At 39.5% G+C, this 21,715-nt stretch overlaps 1 protein-coding gene across 2 annotated transcripts in view; it reads left to right on the top strand.

The window, feature by feature from the left end:
- The window catches only part of aff2 (AF4/FMR2 family, member 2), a 152,813-nt gene that overhangs the window by 98,312 nt on the left and 32,786 nt on the right, over positions 1-21,715 (top strand). For both annotated transcript variants that reach the window (XM_058650145.1, XM_058650144.1), the window contains exons 9-10: positions 1,441-1,495; positions 11,649-11,686. In XM_058650145.1, coding sequence (XP_058506128.1) covers positions 1,441-1,495; positions 11,649-11,686 — 93 coding nt within the window. The remainder of the gene's footprint in view (positions 1-1,440; positions 1,496-11,648; positions 11,687-21,715) is intronic.

Below are 21,715 nucleotides of genomic sequence, written 5' to 3'. Positions count from 1 at the left end.
TCCACATTGAATACATCAAAAACAAAGAAGCAGAAAAGGACAGAAAATGCCGTGAGCTGGTGTAAATACTTTAGCATTGATTTGGACAGAGAGACACTCTTTGACAGAGGCTTTGTTTGTCCTGCAGCCAGCAGAGATTATAATGTACTTTTTTTGTTTTGCAGTCTGAGTGCATCTGAAGTTCTCTTGCAGAATTGTGTTGTGAGTCATTAGTTGCTTCAGAAAATATTAACATCCTCCCGAACAAACGAAAGAATGAAGACTCCATTTTATGTTGTCGGCTAAGAGCATCTGCACCTATTGTAAAAACGCGCTGCTGTCTCAGCTCCGTGTCATCCGTGCATTAGTCCATAACTCATTTGTATCTGACTGCATCTGTTCTCGTAGATGCTTTTGCTCTCTGTTGCATTTAATTTCCCCCCCCCCCCCACATACCCCACCCTCCCTCCATGTTTCCTTTCAGTCTCTCTCCCGGTCTCTCTCTCCTTCTGTCTTCTCTTCCCCATCATTATCATCTCCATCTCACTCGCTATCTCCCTCTCTCCATCTGTCCCCTTCTTATGAAATAAAGTATGAATCCATTATTCATTCATTCAAACATATCTATCATCACTGCATGCTGCACTGTGCCCCTTATCTGCAGAGCCTTTTTCTCATTGTGTTTCAGTTATTCAAGACTCATATGGTCTCTTCTGAAAACAGCACAACACTGGGGAGTGTTACACTGACATGAGTGGATCGTGTGGCAGTAAAAATCCCTTTAGGGGGTTCTCCCTGTCATAACAATAGCAGTGCTGGCTTAAAATAACAGTAGTTTGTGTGGAAGGTTTATATAAAGCAATAAAACATGGGAACTTGCCAATGCACAGTACATAAATACTGAATAATTTGTGTGATAAAGAGCGGGTGATGCTATGAGGGAGGTCATGTTATCGGCGTTGTCATTTATATCTTTTTCATAGCCTGTGCGCGGCTATATTGTTCGAATTTGATCTCTAGCACCGGGAGAGTAAAACAAACACGACTAATAGAGGCCTCTCATTCCAGTTAGAAGCCTGTGACAGAAAAAAAAAAAAGAAAAAAATCCACACACAGCCCGAGAGGCTGATCTCAGTGGAGCATGTCCTCCGTGTTTCCAAGGGAATTCTTGGCTGCAGGTCAGCAGTTGACAGACAGAACATTTTCCATGTGAAAAAACAATCTGGAAACACTCTCCAAACTCTAAAAGCTGAACATCTGGCGTGCAGCAAAGGGCCCCATCCACTGACCACTGCCTCATTTCCCCCGACATGAACCACCAGCGCTGCCTTTGCTGTGTATTTAAACCACTTGCCAGAAAACCTTCTTCAATCGTAACTTGTCACGTGCGCGCTAACACGAGCAGACGCAGGGTCTCGGCTGCAATAACATAATAACATGTGTCCCTCTGTATCTGTGTAGTATGTTGGAGGACGACCTGAAGATCAGCAGCGATGAGGAAGAAGCCGAACAACAGGTGAGCTCCGTCTGCACACCGTCCACTTTCACTGTGTACATCACTCATATACTGTATTGTATGCACATCATTTCTCAGCCAAGCTTCTCCTCTACTCTGTCCCTCAATCATTCACCTGTTCACATATTTGACATTAATTTCACACCTGTGATTCCTTCGTGTCCAGAAATCCATTTAACGTATGTCTCTGCGGGCTTCCATTCGCCACTCATCCCTCTTCTCATTTACCATTCCATCAGTTGATCCAAGCAGCCAATCACTCTCAATCAGTTTTTTTTTTTTATATGGCCACCATCTGCATTAAATGCTTAACCCTTCCAGACCCACGTGTTTTTCCACGCTGCCATCTATCTCCATTTGAGTCTCTTATTACCCTGAAAAATGAATGTAGTGTTTCGTTTTATACGTTTTCTTTTGCTGCAGCAGCGTCAGTGGCTGTGATCTGACCGAACCTAAACTATAACAGTGATATGTCTGAGGTGAAGATGCAAACATTTAAATGTCAGTAGTTTACAAACGTATCATAAACCTTAAGTAACATAACACCAACACCAATTATCTGCAGCCTTTTTCCTCCTGGTAAACAAACTGGGCAACACTTAACTTGTTGTAAGGAAGCAGTACAACCTGATATGTACAGGGCATTTATTTATATGTGGATTTTAAGCAAGCTATGCCAGTGAACTGATCAACTAATTAAGTACACACTTTCATACATTCACTGCAGGTATTTGGCATTAATAAACTCGACAAAAGATGAAAAACGTATACCGTCGCATCTGTATCGCATCTCACGTGCATGTGCAAGAAAACTAGTGGAGATCAACGTTCCAAACAAGTCGTTATTGTGAAATGAAAAATAAACTGTATGTTTTAAAGTCATATTCACTCACATATCCTCCCCCCAAGCCACAGACACCTCATGTAACTGAGTATGCATGTATTAAAACAACATTAATTAAAACAACAGCTGAAACAAGAGGACTATGAACCAAGCTCAGATCTAGTACAGCAATATCTGATTGAAAACCTGCGCACCCCCCCCCCCCCCCCCCGCTTTCTCGAAAACCCAAGAAAAATAACATCTTATTTCTAAGACTTTTGGACAAAATATTCCTGTTAAATGTTTGGACAGACGTAGTTAAAGGTTGAGGTGTAACAACTTGTACTTTGCTGTACAAATACTGTAGAAAAGGGCTGCTCTTTCTTACAAGTGCCTCTCAACTACCTGCTGGTCGTGAGGGTCGGCAGTTTACACTCACAGGTTGAAGTGCAAATGTTGCAGCATAGCAGAGTGGTGCTTTCTCATAAATTAGGTTTTCTCCACTGAGGAACTGCACTTGACTGCACCATCGTGGACATGAAGAAGTAAAGTACAAAAGAAAGGCTTGTTTATGTTGTAGAACAGCTACAGAGAGGATTATTCTTCTACCTACAAGTCTTTGACCGTGTATGGAACAGCTGAAGGCTGCTGAAGAACAGCTGCAAGAAATGGTTCATTCATCTCCTCCAACATGATGCATTAATAGTAATGGACACTGGTCTGACTGGTGATGCACAGTGTACCCATTTATGAAAAAGCTAATCAAATAAAGTTTAACTCTAACTACTATGGCATATTATGAAGCTAAGAAATAAAAGATGAGCTTCCAAGTCTGATTTCTCTTGTTGGAAACACAACAAAGAAAATCTCAACACACAAGGTCTGTTTAGTAATCTTCTGGAGCTTTCAGTTAGATTTTCCTCTGCACATGGAGCTGCACGGATGTAATGGAGGTCAGGATAAATCAGCGGTTGTGTTAGACTGTTAAATAAATAAATAAATAAATATTGATGACACATAGACTATCGATTAGTGTTTCATTTTCCAAAAACAACCCAACCACAGTAATATTTACTGAGCTTAAAGTTTCCAAGCACAGAACTTTATTCAATGCTTTCACTTTTTCCGACGTGACAGTGAGGCCACTAAAAACACTGTGAGCAAACTATTTACAAGACATTAAACTCAACTCAAAGCTTCCCCAAAAGTAGCTATAGAAAGAGAGCGACTGCTGCAAAGGTGACTATCATTAAGTTCTGTATCTCTGTCAGTTGGACAGACAACTTCTTAAGGCCATTTAAAGTTGTTCTGCAGGCTGAAACTGCGCTCTGCCGCCTCAGTTGACTGGAATCACCAGCGACACTCGGCAAAACTCTCTGACGTGGTCTCAGACACAGACATGGTCACAGATGCGCTCCAAGGCCTCCTGTCTGTAGCTCAATAGTTCAACGCGCTGTCAGCATCCGGATAGCGAGAGGCATCGAGTATGGTGTCGAGGAGATGATGCCCAAATGCTCTGTAGGGAATCTTTTTTTTGATCGATGTAATTGTCTCTGTGATGTAAAATGGAGAGGACCTGCGCTTCTACCTGCATCAGTGTATTTAATTATATAGGACTATGGCTGCCGGCGCCACTGTTACAGGTGGTCTATAAGTGCTTAATGAAGGTGCCGTTACAGTAGATCCCCTTCAGTGTTTAATCTGTCAAAATGACAGACAGCCTTCAGATTTTTCCTTCATGGTGGAAAATAATCCGTCAATGACAGAGAATTCACTCTGTGTCATTGAATTTCACTTATTTCTTGACCTGCTTGAAAGCAGTGTTGTGGCCACACCTACTAAATGGACCTTGTTGTGAGACTGTGAGAGGAATGAATAATTTAGAATTTGAATATGAAAAAAACAATTTCTACCTATTTTTTGGTCACTTTGTCTCTGTGTTTGTTTTCGCAGTTTTGTGATTCTTCATTGTCTTTTTGTGTCGCTCACTGTTCTAAGGCTGAGCCGCACGTCAGGGGGTGATGCATCCGGGTTGCTTTATATCCACGGGGGGGGGGGGTTCGGCTCATTTAGCACCATGTCCATGCGAGCGAGGAGGCTGGCTTTGTCATTTCTGGACACTTTGCATATGAGCTGTGCAGTTGTGCTGCTCTCCTCGTCTTGTTTTTTTTTTTGGTATTAAAATAAAACACGGTGGCCCTCTCTCTGCTAATCATCATCATGCACTAACGATGCCACCGATGAGTTCAAAGCAGTCTGTGGGGGTCACACAGCTGCCCCTCTCCCACTGTGCACACTGATATCAGCACTCAACAAAGAGTCCATGAGATATTTCCTGTTAATGAAAAGATAGTGATTCCTCTCATTCCCTTTTAACTGGCCTTCTGATTGTATAATTACCATGATGGCAGATATTATAATTATAAATGATGGCAGGTCATTTATAGTGGTGTTAGTTATTATAATTATGCTGGAAGTAGCTCTGTTAATTACAGATATTTAGTGTGCATTCAGAATTATAGCAAGTGGCTTCTTTAATCATAGTGCTTCTATATAATTATACTCAGTATTAGGATGAATAGACATGATAAAACAGGACACACTTCATTCTTCTTTGTCTCTCATAATCTCACTTTTCAGTCAATAATGCTTTTTTTTCTCCTTTCTTTCTTTGTTTGCTGCTCTATCACAATGCCGTTATCGCTCCTCAAAGACGCTGTGTACAGGAGACGTATGTGTCTCCGCGTTCTTTTCTCCTTTTAACTGTTTTATATTCTGTAAAACTGAAATGTTTGTGCTGACTCTCCATAAACTGAAAGGAGAGAAAGTTTATTCAACAGGATTTCATTTTTTGCACTTGGTAGCCTTTCACTTCATACACACACACACACACACGCGCCCCTTTACTGTTGTGACAGAATAATCATGCTTTTCCATTATACCAGACCTGGGCATTTTACGGCCCGCGGGCCACATACGGCCCTTTGGGCATCCCTGTCCGGGCCCGCGGTATGTCAGTCATAAACACAGATGAACAAGTATTTATGCTGCGCATGCACTACAACTGTGTTGCTTTTATTTTGAAAAGCCTGACATATGGACGCACGTATCTGCGTCTGTCTGCACAGCGACAGGTGACGCTAGCCAGTTACCCCTAAAAATGTCGGCTCACGTTAAAAAAAGAAAAGTGAATTCCGAATGGCGCATTTTCAACAAGACGAAGAGATGAACTGCTAACTATTTATTTACAGGCATCAACGGTAAAGCTGTGTGCTTAGTTTGTGGTACACAAGTCGCTGTGTTTAAGGATTACAATCTGAATCGCCACTACGTGAGCAAACACGTAGACAAATACAAGAACTTATCTGATGAAGAGCGTGCAAAGGAGTCGGAGACAACATTAAGAACAATGTGTGTCGTACCTTTCTTCTACAAGTGTTTCAGTTTAAGTTCAGGAGTTATCTTTATCTCCCTCCATGTTTATTATCTTATTATCTAACCAGCGATGTAGTATGTAAACTCATCCAGTGTGATTGCAGCATTAGTGTGTGTATGTGTGTGCGTGCGTAAGCGTGCAGGTGCGCTCTGTGCGGGGTGGTTGTGTTTGTGTTAGACAATATACACACTGCACTACACCACAGTAGTAATATTAATATAGTTGGTTAGTAATGGTGTTTATTGTGTGTTTGTATGCTACCAAATTTATACCAAAACAATACAATTAACTGCTTTTTTAGATAAGAGATAAAATTAAATTAAAATTAATTAAACAACAATATTTGTTGTGGCCCCTTGGGAAAAATAATTGCCCACCCCTGCATTATACAGTTCTAGCTCAGCTCAGTTTTTTTTTGGCTTTTCCATAAAGCAAAAATAGTAGCTTTTTTTTGGTACCTGCTTTGGCGAGGTTCTAAGTGAGCTGTGCTGATACTTAAATGTGACGTCAACAGACTGCCGGCCACTGATGTGTAAGAGAGTGTCGTCACTGGACGAGTCATGAGTGCGACGTCCAACACAAGAATCAAAGCGAACAATGCCGAACTTTTTAATGAACTGATTCTAATGATTCAGTACACCGAAACAACTCGGTTGCTTTTCACTAGTTTGTGTGTTTGTGTCGTGTATAAAACATTTTGTGCAGCCGCGCTATGATGACCCCGCCCATGCTGAGTAGGTACTATATGATGCTTTTCCACTACACAGTTACGGCACGGCACAACAATGCGACTCAGTCATGCAGGAAGTACAACACAATTCTGTGAACAAATCTTTTACTGGTGTACTTATAATTCAGTGGCACTAGTTTGTGTGTCGGGTATAACCCCGTCGACCCCGTCCATGTTGAGGAGGTACTATAGTATTGAAAAACCTGATACCAAACCGAGTTGAGCAGAGCTGAGTAGTGCTAGAACAACTGTATAATGGAAAAGTGCCATAAGTGAACCTGCAAAACAAGTTTCATATGCATCTTTAACGATGGTTCAAAATGAACTCTGTCAAAGCAGCTAGCTAAGTTTTTTGTGTTGCAGCTGATCAGTGAACAGCTGTACCTGACTATTAAGATTTGCAGCTGCCAACAAAGAAATATCATACTGTTTGTTTAAGAAATCTAATGAAGTGTAAGGTTCTTGTTACTACACTCTCGTGGACACTTCAGAAAACACTCGTCACATCCATTTCACCGTGTCTTTACCAATCACTGTGTTAAACTGCATCTGTGGAAAAGTGTTGAGGAAAAGTGGCTAAAAAAAAAAGAGACGATCAGATGATCAAGGAGGTTTTTAAAAAAGCAAACTGTGAAACGAGAACACAGACATCCATCACTGTTCATACGCAGAGTTTCCGACTCAGTGCTGACCTGCTGCTTTTCCGGTATAATGACAGTGTGTTGTAAACGTCTCAACTTATCTTCAAACAAAAACGATCTTTTGAGCTCATGGTCAGGCGTGAATACATTTAGCAACGTGTCACCGTCTTTGAGACGAGCCAGCAAAAAAAACAACTTTGTTTTGGAGAGGCATTACATAAGAAAAACACTAACGATGTTACTTCTGACTCCGAGATGAACCTTACGGTTAAGGCGTAAACACACACAAAGGACAACTGTGTGAAGGTGTCCGTCTCTCCAGCACATATTTACTCTCTCCCTGTAATTTCACCATGGCGTCCATATCTGTCATTTTGGATGACAGTGAAAGACAGAGAAGGAATGAGATTAACATAAACAGAGAGAGAAGTTATAGAAGGGAAGAAAACCAAGTGAATAAGTCAGTGGGATAAAGAGGGAAAGTGAAAGACAGAGACAGATGAGACCGATAACGCAGACTCAAGAAGATGCAAGGATAAAGAAAACAAGTGAGTGAGTGAGAGACAAAGAGATGGAGTGAATTCATCGTGGAGTCTCTTCTCATCTCCCTCAGTGTTTTTTTTTTTTCCTGTTCATGCTGTTAACAGGCTTATAGCAAATGACTGCACGGTGCATTATCCAGCTTTTATCGCCTGAAGTAAAGCACGGCAACACAAACACGTTCATAATCACACAGACAGACATGTTAAGCATGTTTTACACACATACATATGTGAGCACATACAGTGTTTGAGCAGACTCATAACCTACTCTCAAACATTTATGCCAGCAAACACATGCTGACACACACACACACACACACACACACACACACGCACACACACACACACACACACACATACACACACGCACACACACACACACACGCACACACACACACACACAGTCATTAGTATGCTGTGGCACAGTGCTGTGAGGGCAGCAGAAGAGTATGATGAATATGTTTTTGGCACAGAGCAAAAGAGATGGAGGAGAGAAGGGAATTGAAAGGAGGAGGAGAGGAAGGAGGGATGAGAGGGAAAGGGGGAAGAAAATGAAAGATGGAACAGAAGAGGGAGAGAGAGAGAGAGAGAGAGAGAGATGTTCCTAATGACTTTAGAAAACTGACAGAAAAACAGCAACCCAATTACCTCTGCAGCACTGTCCTTTGTCTCTGTATCTCCCTGCATTCTCCTCTTTGCTCTGTGATGACAGATCACCTTGGTCAGAGCAAAGTCAAGCTTAAAAGCTCTGTCTTTATATAAAGGCAGCGGTGCTGCTGGTTCAAAACAAAAATGTACACCACTCCGGAGACCATGGTCACGACTCCTACACTCGGTCAGCTCGCTGCAAAAGTTTCCAGCTTGAAGATATGTTGACATTTTTGGACTTTTAATGATCACGACATTAACTGTTTATTAAAATGGATATCGTCTTCTGAAACTACCATTGTGAAGCCTCGGGATTTGACCAGCGCTATGTCAGTTTTTGCATTTGGTAAACACTCACTTTATTATCTATTTTCCTCTAAATGAGAACACCATTTACAGAATTGACATCACATTCTATTGAGGAAAACATGAAAGTAGCGATTGAGGCCATTGACTCCTCACAACGATTTTTAACGACATTATAAATCAAGTTAAAAATAAGCTCGTTTTCAAATTGACTTCCATTCAAATGCAGTTCTTTTGAACCAGTGAAGTCGCCCCCTGGTGTCCAACTGTTGCTTCATTCCTACTTCCTGAGCTTGAGGACTACATACATTTTTATGGACAGACTAATAAACAAATACATTTACAATAGGACTTTTGTGTCATTGGGTTTGTGTGCATAAGAAACAATATACATAAAATATTACTACTGATAGTGTTATTGTAAAATGAATTGTCTACATGAAAACATTTAAGAACACGTTAAATCTCATGCGTCCTCCATCTGCTAAACACGTCTCATTGTCCTGAAAGTGAACAGAGCAACTTGACCACTGAGCTTCAGACACATACTGTGATCGAGTGACCTCAAATCACTGTTTGTGTTGGTTTAAATGTGCAGTGGCAAAAATGTTTTATAAATAAGGAAATTCTAGAAAAGCAAAGCTTGTGTGAATGTTTGGAGAGAAGGTGAAAACACTGGGGACAAGGGTTAGAACACTTTATGTTGTACAACTTTAATTAAAGAGACTCCAACCTGATTTTTGTTGGGCTTTTTCTCTTTTTTTTTGAATAATTATGCTCAGTTGCGTTTTGTTTTAGTTTTTTTTACTTTACTGGCATTTTTGCCCAGTTTGCTTTATTTTGTCTAATCACCAGCCTTTGTTGTAGTTACTGTTATTGTTGTGGCAATCACAGGTACTATGTTGTGTCTCAGGACTCAGCTGAGGTTGAGTCCTGGGGCTTCGCATCTCTATTACACAGTGAGATTATGTCTGATGGAGTGCAGCCGGTCGAAAAAAAACAGTCCACTGCAGAAATGCAACAGAACGCAACAGAGAGGAGAAAAAAGAAAGCAAAGTGCCAATTCCACTAATCGACCTTGAAACTGAGATAACCTGGAACAGATGGTGACGGCAAATTTGGACGGTCAGCACAACCAAACAGCAAACAAGAGAGTGTGAGGTATAGGCAGACAGCGATCAATAGGTTCAAAGGGTCACTGAGGAAATGTACAGTGTGAAAGTGACAACACTGGTCTAAAGGCACAAGATTAAACACGATAATCCCACATTCTGTTTGACATGTGGCAAAGACAAACATGTTTAATACGTCTAGTATTGGACATAATTAGTGATTGATGATGTGTGCTTTATACTAACTAATGTCATTTCTAAGCAGAATCAGATGAGACCATAAACGTCTGCATTGAACGCACAGTTAAACCCAACTGGCAACAGCTACACGATGCTAAAACGTGGCATCTGGAGAGTCCTTATTTTATACTCGTGAAAAACCCAGTCGCTGCTACATATTCAGGAGAGTGTCACCTCAGTGCAAGTGTTGCATCAGAAACTGAGGATGTTTAATCCAGATTTCAGGTGTAAGAAATGCTCTGTAAAGACTCTCACATAAAGTAAAGCAACACGGTGTAGACAAGCAAAGGACTCATTGTTTCGGTCGCTGTTCAAGATGAAGCGTGGGCGTTAAAAGCCTCCTCAGAACTCCCATCGCCGGGCCTGATGTGAAACACTGTGATATCTTGCACCCACATAAGAGGAAGAACAGGACATGGAGATTTTACAAATAAACATAAAATCACGCTTTTTTTCCTTTTCTTTGTCTCCACAGCATTAAGGTTTGAATTGTCCTGCCGTTGGTAAAACAGCTTGTCCTGTTTGTCGGGAACAATGCTCAGAGCCGTGTTGCAACACGGGAGATTGTGCAAGTAAATGCATGTTGGGTTGTTCTTTATTTAAATCCAAGTAAAGCCACCAGCAAGCTAAATATATTCACACATACATCCTCGACATGAGCCCCACAAGTCTCCCAAAGCTCAAGATCTGAGCAGGTTTGTTGTTCCGGCCTGCAGCTACGCATCGATCTATCACAAACTTCACTGGTCCAGTTAATCACCTTATTCCTAGAGAGAGAGACAGAGAGAGAAAGAGGAACAACAAACTGGAGGCAGGAAAAGGGTCTGCTTTTGTTTGAGTAAATAATTTCAGTCGCTGGGATTCGGTGCTTGAAGATGAATTAATGGCTGATGCAGATATTGATTTGACTGTTTTTGTTTTGTTATTGTAATTGATGTATTCATGTATGAAATTGACTCAGGGTTGACAGAGGAGAGGAAAAGAAGACGGGAAGGCAGACGGAGTGGGGAGGAAAAGCCTTACTGACAAAACTAATCAACCCAGTTTGTAGCTAAAAGGGGGAGAAAGATGCATATTTTTACATGAAGGAGTCAAGACGGGTCTGGGTGAAGCGAGATGACAGGGAGGCAAGAAGAGGAGGAGGAGGAGGAGAAGATAAAGAGAATTCTTCTTCTTTAGTCTTTTATTATTTTGATGATATTTTGAGAAAGGAGCAGTCCTGCACATACAGTACACATAGGCTTAGAAGGCATCACAGAATACCATTAAATGACCACTTTTGATGCATTTTCTGTGTCTCAAAAACTCTCAACATACACTATCTCTCAAAGAAAAAGGCTTGCTCTAAAATATTACGTCTCTATTCTAAAACTAACATCTTCATTCTCAAAATATTTACATTTAAACTGGTCTCATTCAACGTTTTAACTATATACATAAATTCATACAGACTTAAAAATACACCAAGAATTTGTCTTATTTGCAATATTATTAACCAGTGGTTAAAGGAATGGGTGCAAGTGCAGCATATATAATGTTATTAGTGCTACAATGTTTGCCCAAATTATCCAGCTCTCTCTGCATTATCTGCCATTCTGTAACCATAACCTCATTTTCTACAACTGAAATGTTCATACTCAATGACTGAACAGTGTCTTTGATGGTTTATTGACAGGTGTCTGACAAGCCCAAAGCCAGAGGCACAGCTGTGAGGTAAGAATCTCATTTATGTGCATGGAAATGTATGTGAACTCTGAATTTTGACCATAAGTTTTTTGTTGTTGTTGTTGTTGTTGTTCGTTGTTTTTTAAAAAAAAGGTTATTTGACCTGAAACATACATTACACAGAGTGGGGGTCAGTACTGTTGAAAACATTGTTAATTACAGAACCTGAGCCATAATCCTCGGTGGAAAATAGACAGGTGTGTTATTTGAATAGATTTAACCCTAAATATGAAAGTTGGAGACATGAAGTATTTCCTTTTCTTTTATTTCAATGAGGATCAAAAGATTCTATTCAATCATCATAACTGTTACGGAGATTTTTGATTATCAGGTGAGATGACCAATGATGGAACCTCTGGAGTCAGTGATGTGTTAAGTTGGAAGAGTTTTTGAAGACGACGAGCAGCGTGCCAGCTCTGATACAAATAGTTAGTAAGACTAGAGATAGTGATTATTATTTTCATAATCAATTAATCTGTCGATTATTTTCTCGATTAATCGTTTGGTCCATAAAATATCAGAAAACCTTAAAAAATGTTGATCGGTGTTCGTCAAAACTGAAAATGATGATGTTCTCAAATGTCTTGTTTTGTCCACAAACCAAAATGGTTGACTTTTAATGATTTCTTTGTTATCCAGAGCAAAGAAATTAAGAAAATGTTCCCATTTAAGAAGCTTAAACAATCTTGTTTTAATCATGAAAAAAGCTTCCAACCGATTAATCGATTATCAAAATAGTTGTCGATCAATTTAGTAATCGATTAATTGCTTCAGCTCTAGTCTGGTTATAAGAATATGTGAGTAATTAAACTCAAAGTTGGCTGAAGATTAGAATTTGCTCTCTCAATAATGTCTGAAGGGTGTTGGGAAGACAGTTTGTGTTCAGTCTTTTGAAGGTGCAGTGACTCTAATTCTCCAAAACATCTGTGATGGCAGGTGCCCACTCGACAACCTCCGTCACCAGCCTCCACTCACACTCAACTCTGCCATTTTTAATTAGGCGGCAGATGTCCTCGATACTCACTGTTTGTATGTTAGTGTTTAAACCTGAACAGAACTACCTCACCTGGGCTTATGGTTCAAAGGACCAAACCAAGGATCCAGTGTGTCTTTGTGCTCACAGAGTCCTCTCTATCCCAGACTTTAAAATGCAGTGTTCATTCAAAAACAAGAAGCAAATGGTGACTATAGGGCGGAGCATTATTCAAATTAAAGTGTTAGGCTGGCAAACTTCTTTAATACTGCTGTGAGACATAAAGTAGTTTGCACTGTGTTTCAGCTTGTCTGATAAGTTGAATTGTGCTAATTGTGCTAATGTGCTCATTATTATTATTATTGTTGTAAAAGTACTTTATTGTAATGTTAAACTTAGAAAGCAGCCAGCGCAGCAAGTACTGGAGACCAGTGCTTGGACTTGGATATGAACTTGGGCTAAAAATATATATATATATATATATATATATATATATATATAATGATATCAGTGCTGTATTCAGTTTTGTGTAAGGGCAACAACCTACATGTGGATTCACACAAATATTGGCATATTTTTAAATTAATATCACCGGCACATGCAGCAACAACTGACATGTACAGTTGTTCATCTGGTCAACTTTACTGAGATGTTATTTCCTTAAAACTTCAGTAATGAATCATGACGTTTGATGGTCAGTGACAGAGCAGAAAAGAAATCTTTAAGTATTCATCAGTGAAAGCATCGTTCCTCAGCTCCTCTCATTTGAAAGTGTCAATCATTCCTCCACAGCTTGGGGCCAGAGCTGCTGCTGCGTCTGTGTGTGGAAAGTTTCTTTCATTGTTTTGCTGTCAGTGTCTGAAAAATTTACCATGCAGAGAACAACGGTAGTTTTTTTTGTATGTGTGTGTTTTTTTTTTTTTTTGTTCCTTCAACATTTGAAGGACTTTGCCAAACAGAAATTCATATAAACTAGTGTGAGGGTGGAATGTGGAATGAGCATTACAGACTAATGGTTCAAAAAGGTTTTTCCTTTTACGTTGTCTCATTTCACCTCATAATGGGGTCAAGTATGAGCTCCCCCTGCTGCCCCTGATTTGTCATGTGGACAAAGATAAATGAAATAGACAGGAAATACTTTACATAAACAACCGTCACTAATAACTCTTCCAGTCTCGTTTCTGGAAGTGACGCATCTCATTTCCATAATATTTAACATTTCTCCATCCATCTTGCAGTGTGTTGTGTGGGCCACCCATTATTATCCTCTTGTTGAGTGTTAACATCTTTGGGGGGAACATGTCACCTAATTAATCATCAGATGAAACATTGCATTTGTTACACCACAGCACTGTGGAGAGGATTCGTGTAAACAGCTGATTTTGGCTCCGAGATCAATTTTTCATAAGTTGGTCTTTTGCTTGGAAAGTGTTGTGGAGCTTCAGACTGGTGCAGAAGAATATAAGAATCTTTTATAAATGAGGCTCGTTGTGTTCACAGACCGAGGGCATTAGCATGCAAGTCTGGAGTGTGACTGTGTGTGTGTGTGTTGGGGGGGAGTTGTGTGTGAGAGTTGTGTGTGTCTGTGTGTGCCCGAGGCCATGTGTTACACTGCTACCACTAATGAGCCCATTCACTCTGCAGCCCAATCTACCAAACACCACACACACACACACACACGCACACACAGGGACGTTGGGACTAGAGATGCTGTGAGCAATCCACTGGCTATATCCCCCACGGAAAGTAACACACATTCACACACACTCTCACCCACACTTCATGCAGACACATCCTTTTTTTTTTCTTTTTTTTTAATATAAAAAAAAATCTTTGCACTGACAACCTCACCCACATACCAAAACACCACCTCCCTCCCTCCCTCCCCATCATCCCACTGACTGCAGTGTATCATTTTTATATTATTGCTCTGTAATCTTAAAAATCTTTAATCCATCTGTTTCCTTGTATTTTCTTCACCACGTCTTGCGTGCATCTTTCATAATCTATTCCCTGCTGAGGAAAACTGCCTGCAGTTATATGTTTTTTCTCCAATTATTTCAGAATTGAAAGCACAAGTAAAATAGGTTCTAGTATTAATAGTGGATTCGCAGTAGGAGTGCTCTGCTCAGTGTAGTGTAATTTGGGAGGAACCAGACATAAAACTCAGACATGATGGCTAAGGAAAAATGTTCAAACTGATTTTATTGTCTGGTGTAAAATCTTTCAAATGTTTTGAATCTGTTTGACCATGGAGTTTGACAAACTGGTGCACAGACGGTGTATTAGTTTGGTTTAGATTCTCAGACACTCAGTGTGGAAGACAAACCAGTGTGATCTGTAACACAGGGAGGATTAGCCAGGGGGAAAAAAAGAAGTACGAGTGATTAGTACCAGCTAGGTGCCATAAAACTGGCTTTAAGTGGAGTTGATCTATATAGAAATACAAGCTAAGTTAAGAAACCCCAGGAACTGGGAAATGGAGAGCACACCAGGGATTAGAAGAGTTCCTGCCCAACATTTAGTATTCAACATAGATGCATCCAACTGTTTTTTGTTGTTGTTTTTTTAGTAGAATTCATTCAGATCTACCAGCATTAGACAACTCACAGACTCCATACCTTTGAAACCACTGAAAATGCTGTTGTTTCTTTATTTATGGATTATCTAGTATGTACTCTTTAAGGATCCATGATCAAAAATCCATAAAATTTCCATAAAAGTAGTTGAGATGACTATTACATTATTAAATTAATTGCCAACTGGGGCAACCCAGGTTCAACTCCACCTGTGGTCCTTTGCTGAATGTCTTCCCCCGCTCTCTTCCCCCTCTCACACTCAACTGCCCTGTCCAATAAAGGCAAAGAAAAATAAGAAAAATAAATAAATAAAACTTAATTGCCAACTAGTTTGACTCGGTTTGAGTGTTCTCTGATTTTCCAGCTTCTTAAGTGTGAATATTTTCTGGTTGCTGCAGTTTCTATGGTTGCGCCACGTAACAAGGAAATCATTAAAACTGAGGAAATTCAGTTTGTGGACTGAACAAGCTTTTTAAGAACAACATTATGTCGAGGTTTGGGAAACACAGATCAAGATTTTTCAACATTTTATTACATTTTATTAACCAACTAACTGATCAATCAAGAGCATAATTGACAGGTTAACTATGAATACTATCATGTGAAGACCATTATAGAAACTCATTCTCCTTCACTTCCTTCAATAAATAACCTGTCACAACCTATATTTCATTAAATTCATAATTTTATAATAATAAAAATAAAGTGTAAGCAGAAGATCAGAAGATCACTGAATTGCCTGGTAGCTTAAACCCCTGGACAGAAAAGGGAAGAGATGGCCCGAAGTTGTTTTGGGTTTTTTTTCCCATTTAAAATATGATTAAAAACAAGATTGGTTCATTCATCTAATATTTTTTGCTCAGCTGTGGCCCTCTGTCCTGGAAATGCAGTGAGTGAGTCATCTAACCTTTGCCTGGATGTCAAACAAAGCAGATTTTGATCCTGTGAAAGTTTGCTGGTAGACACCTCCGAGGTTGTTTTCACTGCCAACATATTTTGAGTATGTTATCATTATTTTTTTTTCTGACATGAGAATGAGGTTTGATTCTGCGCGTAGTCTGTCAGGTGAACTTGATGCGTTCTAAAATGAAATATCCCAGAGACATCTGATCTGTTATTTTCCCCAGCAGATAGAGGTGCTAATATGACAATAATAAGCTTATGGGTGAAATGATACAGTTCAAGTTATTACTAGTTAGCACCGTGAAAACTAATCTTACAAGAGGATAAAAACAGAGGTGAACTTGTTAAGCTTAATCATTGTATTCATTAAACATGCATGAATGCAAAGCGGCTGAAGTCTCACTTCACCCGTCTTGTAATGCAACATAACGTAAACAGAGATGGAGGCGTTCACCGCCGCGATCACAAACACAAACATCGCAGCAGGATAAAAACACAGACACGTTAAACAGTGTAGGTGCAGTCTGCCACTCAACTGCATCAAATGTGACATGAATCCAGATGTGAAACACTCCTTCAATCCCTGTCACTCCTGTTGCTGCCAGTGAGCATTACAGTATGTATGTTGGAATGGAAACCTGTTATAGCCTTCCCCACAGTGAAGCCCCAGGCAAACACACACACTCATACTGACACACACACACACACACACACACACACACACACACTCATGCACACTTGGTTGAACGCTGGAATGCAACTGTAAGTGTGCACTTTTGAAAAGGTTGAAAACTTCTTTTCATTTTTTTTTTTTTTTTGACATAATTCATGACAAACAACAAACCAAACAATAAATATGCCAGGGATGGACATTTCAACCAAAAACACTATTGGAGAGTAACATGAGATTATTATTCATCTCGTCTCCTGGCTGCGGAATACATTTATGACTCTGGTAAATTTCACAGCCTTCAGCTTAGAGGAGCAGCTAACAAGATGCATTTAATGACCCTGGAACATTTTATTACTTTATTTATCTATTTTTATTTAACCTTTATTTTACCAGGATAATCCTATTAAGATTGCAACTCTCTTTGCCAAGGGCGCCCTGGCCAAGTGGCAGCAGCGACAAACACACACATCAACAAAAACAACTCATCCAATCGACAATGAGACAATAGCAGACATTAGAGAACCAAACGAGTCCTTCAGAATGATTTTAAAATGATCCAGAGGAACCAGATTTTGGAGTTTGAGGGTTCTGTTCTATAGATTGTTCAAGTCTGAAGGAGCACAATACTGTGTACAAGTCCTGGGAGGGCAATGCGTAGTGTCAATTTCTTGGTACAAATACACACATAGGTAATGGGGTGGCAGTCCGATAAGACCCTTGTACACAAGTTTGTCGGGTTTCCAGAGCAGGCCATCCAACCTGAGTATCAAGTTGACAGTGATGAAGTGAGGGGAGGCACGGTATACAGAATCTAGCATATTACACAATACCTGGGCTAGTGTCTGCATATACAAGACATATCCATAATCCAGTACAGGCAGAACTGTGGCAGTAAGAAGTCTTTTCCTTATCTTATTTCTGAAATAGAAACCAAATTTCTTTACAAGAGACATGCGGTTTAAAAGTAAGACAATCATCTAATAGCAGGGTCCACAGCATAGACATATAAATACGTAGATTACTGACGATCAACAGTATCACACGTTGACGTTGCTGCCATATTATGAGTGGCATTAGTAGAGATGCCTCATTCAGGTACTTGGAAATTATAGTTCTTTTCACGAAGATTAACTTGAAAGTACTTTCATATTGCAGATCATATGACTGACGGCTGCAATAAATAATTCATTTATATGTTATTAAAAAGATCCATTGCACCAAAAGCACACTTTCATAACTTGACGTTGTTTGCTTTCGTCGCAGCTGTGTTGTGATTATTGTTATTTGCCCACAGAAATTGGCACTATGGCAGCATCTTCAAACACTTATCGGCATGGTTTGTCCTGAGTCTTTGTGCCGTTATGAATTTACTGTATGAGACACTGAGACGGTGGAAGAAGAGAGAGCAAGGAAATGTGTGACATGTTATTGTATAGAATGAAATCACTGTCAATAATTCATGGGGTGTATCATTTCACTGCAGGAAAGGGCTGTCAGTTGAAGTGTCTTACTATTTTGATTTGCAGACATTATTAATACTTAAATGAATATGAATTGAATATAAAAATGATTCATCTTAATCTGTTGAACGTAACCGTTTGTGTTTCTTTTATTGAGAAAACCTAACTGGACTTGCCTCTCACAATATGGCCGACACGCTGGCATGATGGTGTCAATGGGGCAACACAGAGAATGAGGCGTCTACATATTTAAACGTCTATGATCCACAGCATGCTGAGCTTAGAGGAGCCTGTAGCAGCTTCAACATGCATTCAAGAAACCTTGTAGAGCTGAAACAATAAATCGGTCAATCGATTATTAAATTAATTGACAACTATTTTGATAATCGATTCATGGTTTCAAAGCTTTTTTTCCATGATTAAAACAAGATTTCCGATTGTTTAAGCTTCTTAAATGTGAGTATTTTCTTAATTTCTTGGTCTGGATCACAAAGAAATCATTAAAAGTGAATCATTTTGGTTTGTGGACAAAACAAGACATTTGAGAACATCATCATTTCCAGGTTTGACGAACACGATCAACTTTTTTTAAGGTTTTCTGACATTTTATGGACCAAACGATTAATCGAGAAAATAATCGACAGATTAAGCGATTATGAAAATATTTGTGAAAGATACATATTAATTATGTGTGGTCAGCCAAAATCATTTATCCCAGGGCTCATAAAATGTCCCTATCTAAAAGACCACCCTTGGGTCCCGGGACACATTACATTGAAAATCTTGCAACATCACCGATTTATTATCATTTTGGTGATAGATTGATATAGTCAAAAAGATTAGGCTGAATTGGTGATTATTTATCGTAATTTTTATCGTTACTGTGATAAATACCAGAAATGATCGAGTCAAATGTCTTTGAAATCAGAAGCTTCACCAAAGTGAATGCAATGATTCCATTAAACCCTGTCAAAATGGTTCACGTCATAGATTTACACACACCTGGAGATAAACAACCACTCGTGCAAATATGCCTGCACACTCATGCACACTTACACTCACAAGCCGCAGTGTACACACTCTTGTGAGTGATGGATAGAGAAACAGAGAGAGAGATTGTAAAGCCAGCTGTGCAGCAGCGAGCTCTGCCAAGTGGAAGGCAGAACCAGTGAGCTGAAGGCAAATGATAAGATGACAGATGAACTGAGCCCAGATGGCCTCCACTCTGCTCTTCAGCGCTGTTACAATGCTGCATATTTCCACTCGGTTCTTTTTGGCTGTTTTAAGAGCCGATATTCACCTGGTTTTCTGCACCATCGTCCTGCGTCACACTCCGTCACTACATGTCTCAGCTGGCTGTGGTTTATCCAAGTCTGGCACAAAGCCACCGCTCCATTAGCAGCTGATCAATTCAGTTTTCTTTGCACTCACTTGCTGCTGTTCAATTGCTGTTGATACAGTATAAAGTGAAGCATTGACTGCAAAACAGATGGAGCCTTTGGCTATGAGAGCAGTTGAGAAAGGACTTCACAAGATTTCACCTTATATTTACCATATATTATCTTCTACATGATGCTATTTAACAGGACTGGTACATTGTGTCATTCTGAATTTAATTTGTAAACTTTGGATATATTTAATATCATGGAATCACTTGTGTATTTGCACAAAAAATACATTTTCACCTTGTCTCCAAGAAATGACACAATTCATCTTCTGCAAATTGGTTTGGCCAAATGTATTTTCAAGGACATGCATTTTCTGTATGATTTGCTACGGGTTAATCGTTGATATGGGACTTACAGGACATAAAATAAACATGGTCCAGTTTTAGGTTATCACTAACCTTTTTTAGCTTTTAACCACACACAGGGTTTTACTTCAGCTCTGTGGTTTGAGAAACATTAATATAACCATAAAAACACAGAAACCGCCACAGGTGTTTGGGAAGAAGAAATGCATTCCTGCTTTTTCTGTTTGTCTTCTTGGATAAGAAGTTTGGTTTAAACTGTTCATCAATAACTTTTATTTTCTGTGACTAAGACGAGACGGCTGAGATGTTACTCCTTTCCCAGAAATGAGGAGTGGTCAGGTTTTTTTCTGGCGCGTTGCCGTCTTAATAAACACTTAAAAGGTCCAGTGTATAAAATACAGGTATAATTTTTACTTGGCAGAAATTAAAGATAAAATGATTATACTTTACTACTTATATAAGTATATGATCACGTGATTGTATAAATTCTTGTTTTTCCATTACTCCAGAATGAGCATTTTATATTTAAATCAGGAGCCAAGTCAGCTTTACATTTTGGACCACCATATATAATAACATATATAGCTCCCGATGGACAAGCTAATCATCTCTTAAGATTTTGATGCTTATTCAGCTGCAACACCAATAAATGTTAAATCTAAATTTTACACATTGTACCTTTAATCATAAAACACTTTAAATCACTGACATAAGAATATGTCGTAAAAGTAGAAATATGCACCTGTGTTGAGTGCATAATATGCACATATTCTGCTTATACACAAAAAGACTAAAAGTTGTAATTATGAATGAAATTGGCAAATGATGTCTTTTTAAAGGTATTTAAACATACAGTACATTTCCTCTACAGAGACATTGTCTCTTACCAATGGTCCATCATTGTAGCAGAAATCCAGTGTGACATCCTTGAACCCATCCTAAATGAACTTGTGTTGTGTGATTTAGTTTAGACCTTGTGCTTAGAAAAGTATAAGTAAGCCTCATAATGTTAAATTCAGCTCTACTAACAATAATAATGCATTAGAAAATGAGAGCAATGAACCAAATGTCAAAAGAGTGCAAACCACAAAAGGTGTTTGAGTCACCACAGTTGGAGACAATTAACCTTCACTTTACTGATACGATCAGAGAATTGACCTGGGCCCACACACCACGTAACGTTATGTAACTTTGCCCATGCATCATGTATTTGACGTCATTGATCACTCCAAGGGTTTGCGTAGTTGCTATATAGACGCATGTATACCTGCTATAGCTTAGCTGCTGCCTGCCTGCGAGAGTATGGGGGTGTCATGTTGATCTTGTGAGGCTCAGTGGACACATCACACCAACAGATCACTTTGTCAGGGTTGTAAGGCTTTTCATTTCCCCTGTTGAGCTTGTGATTTTATCACACGAGCAAACACACGGACACCAAAGTCTCTGATGGAGCCTGAAGATCTGACAAAGGCTATTTTGTAAGTCTTATCTGTGTTACTTATGCAACACTGACACAGGCACAATATAGAGAGGAGGCTCGGTGTACTAAATAAGCAAAGATTTACTTTGATACTAGAGGATATATGAGCAGGACCACACCTGTAAAGAACTGTCTATATATTGTATATTGTGTGTGGATTTAGGCTGAAAAGAACAGAGAAACTGTTTCAACTCAA

This window comes from Solea solea, chromosome 14 (assembly GCF_958295425.1).
Source record: "Solea solea chromosome 14, fSolSol10.1, whole genome shotgun sequence".
In the NCBI taxonomy this organism is placed as follows: Eukaryota; Metazoa; Chordata; class Actinopteri; order Pleuronectiformes; family Soleidae; genus Solea; species Solea solea.
Note: the sequence above shows the minus strand (reverse complement) of the source record. Positions and strands in the feature narration are given on the sequence as shown.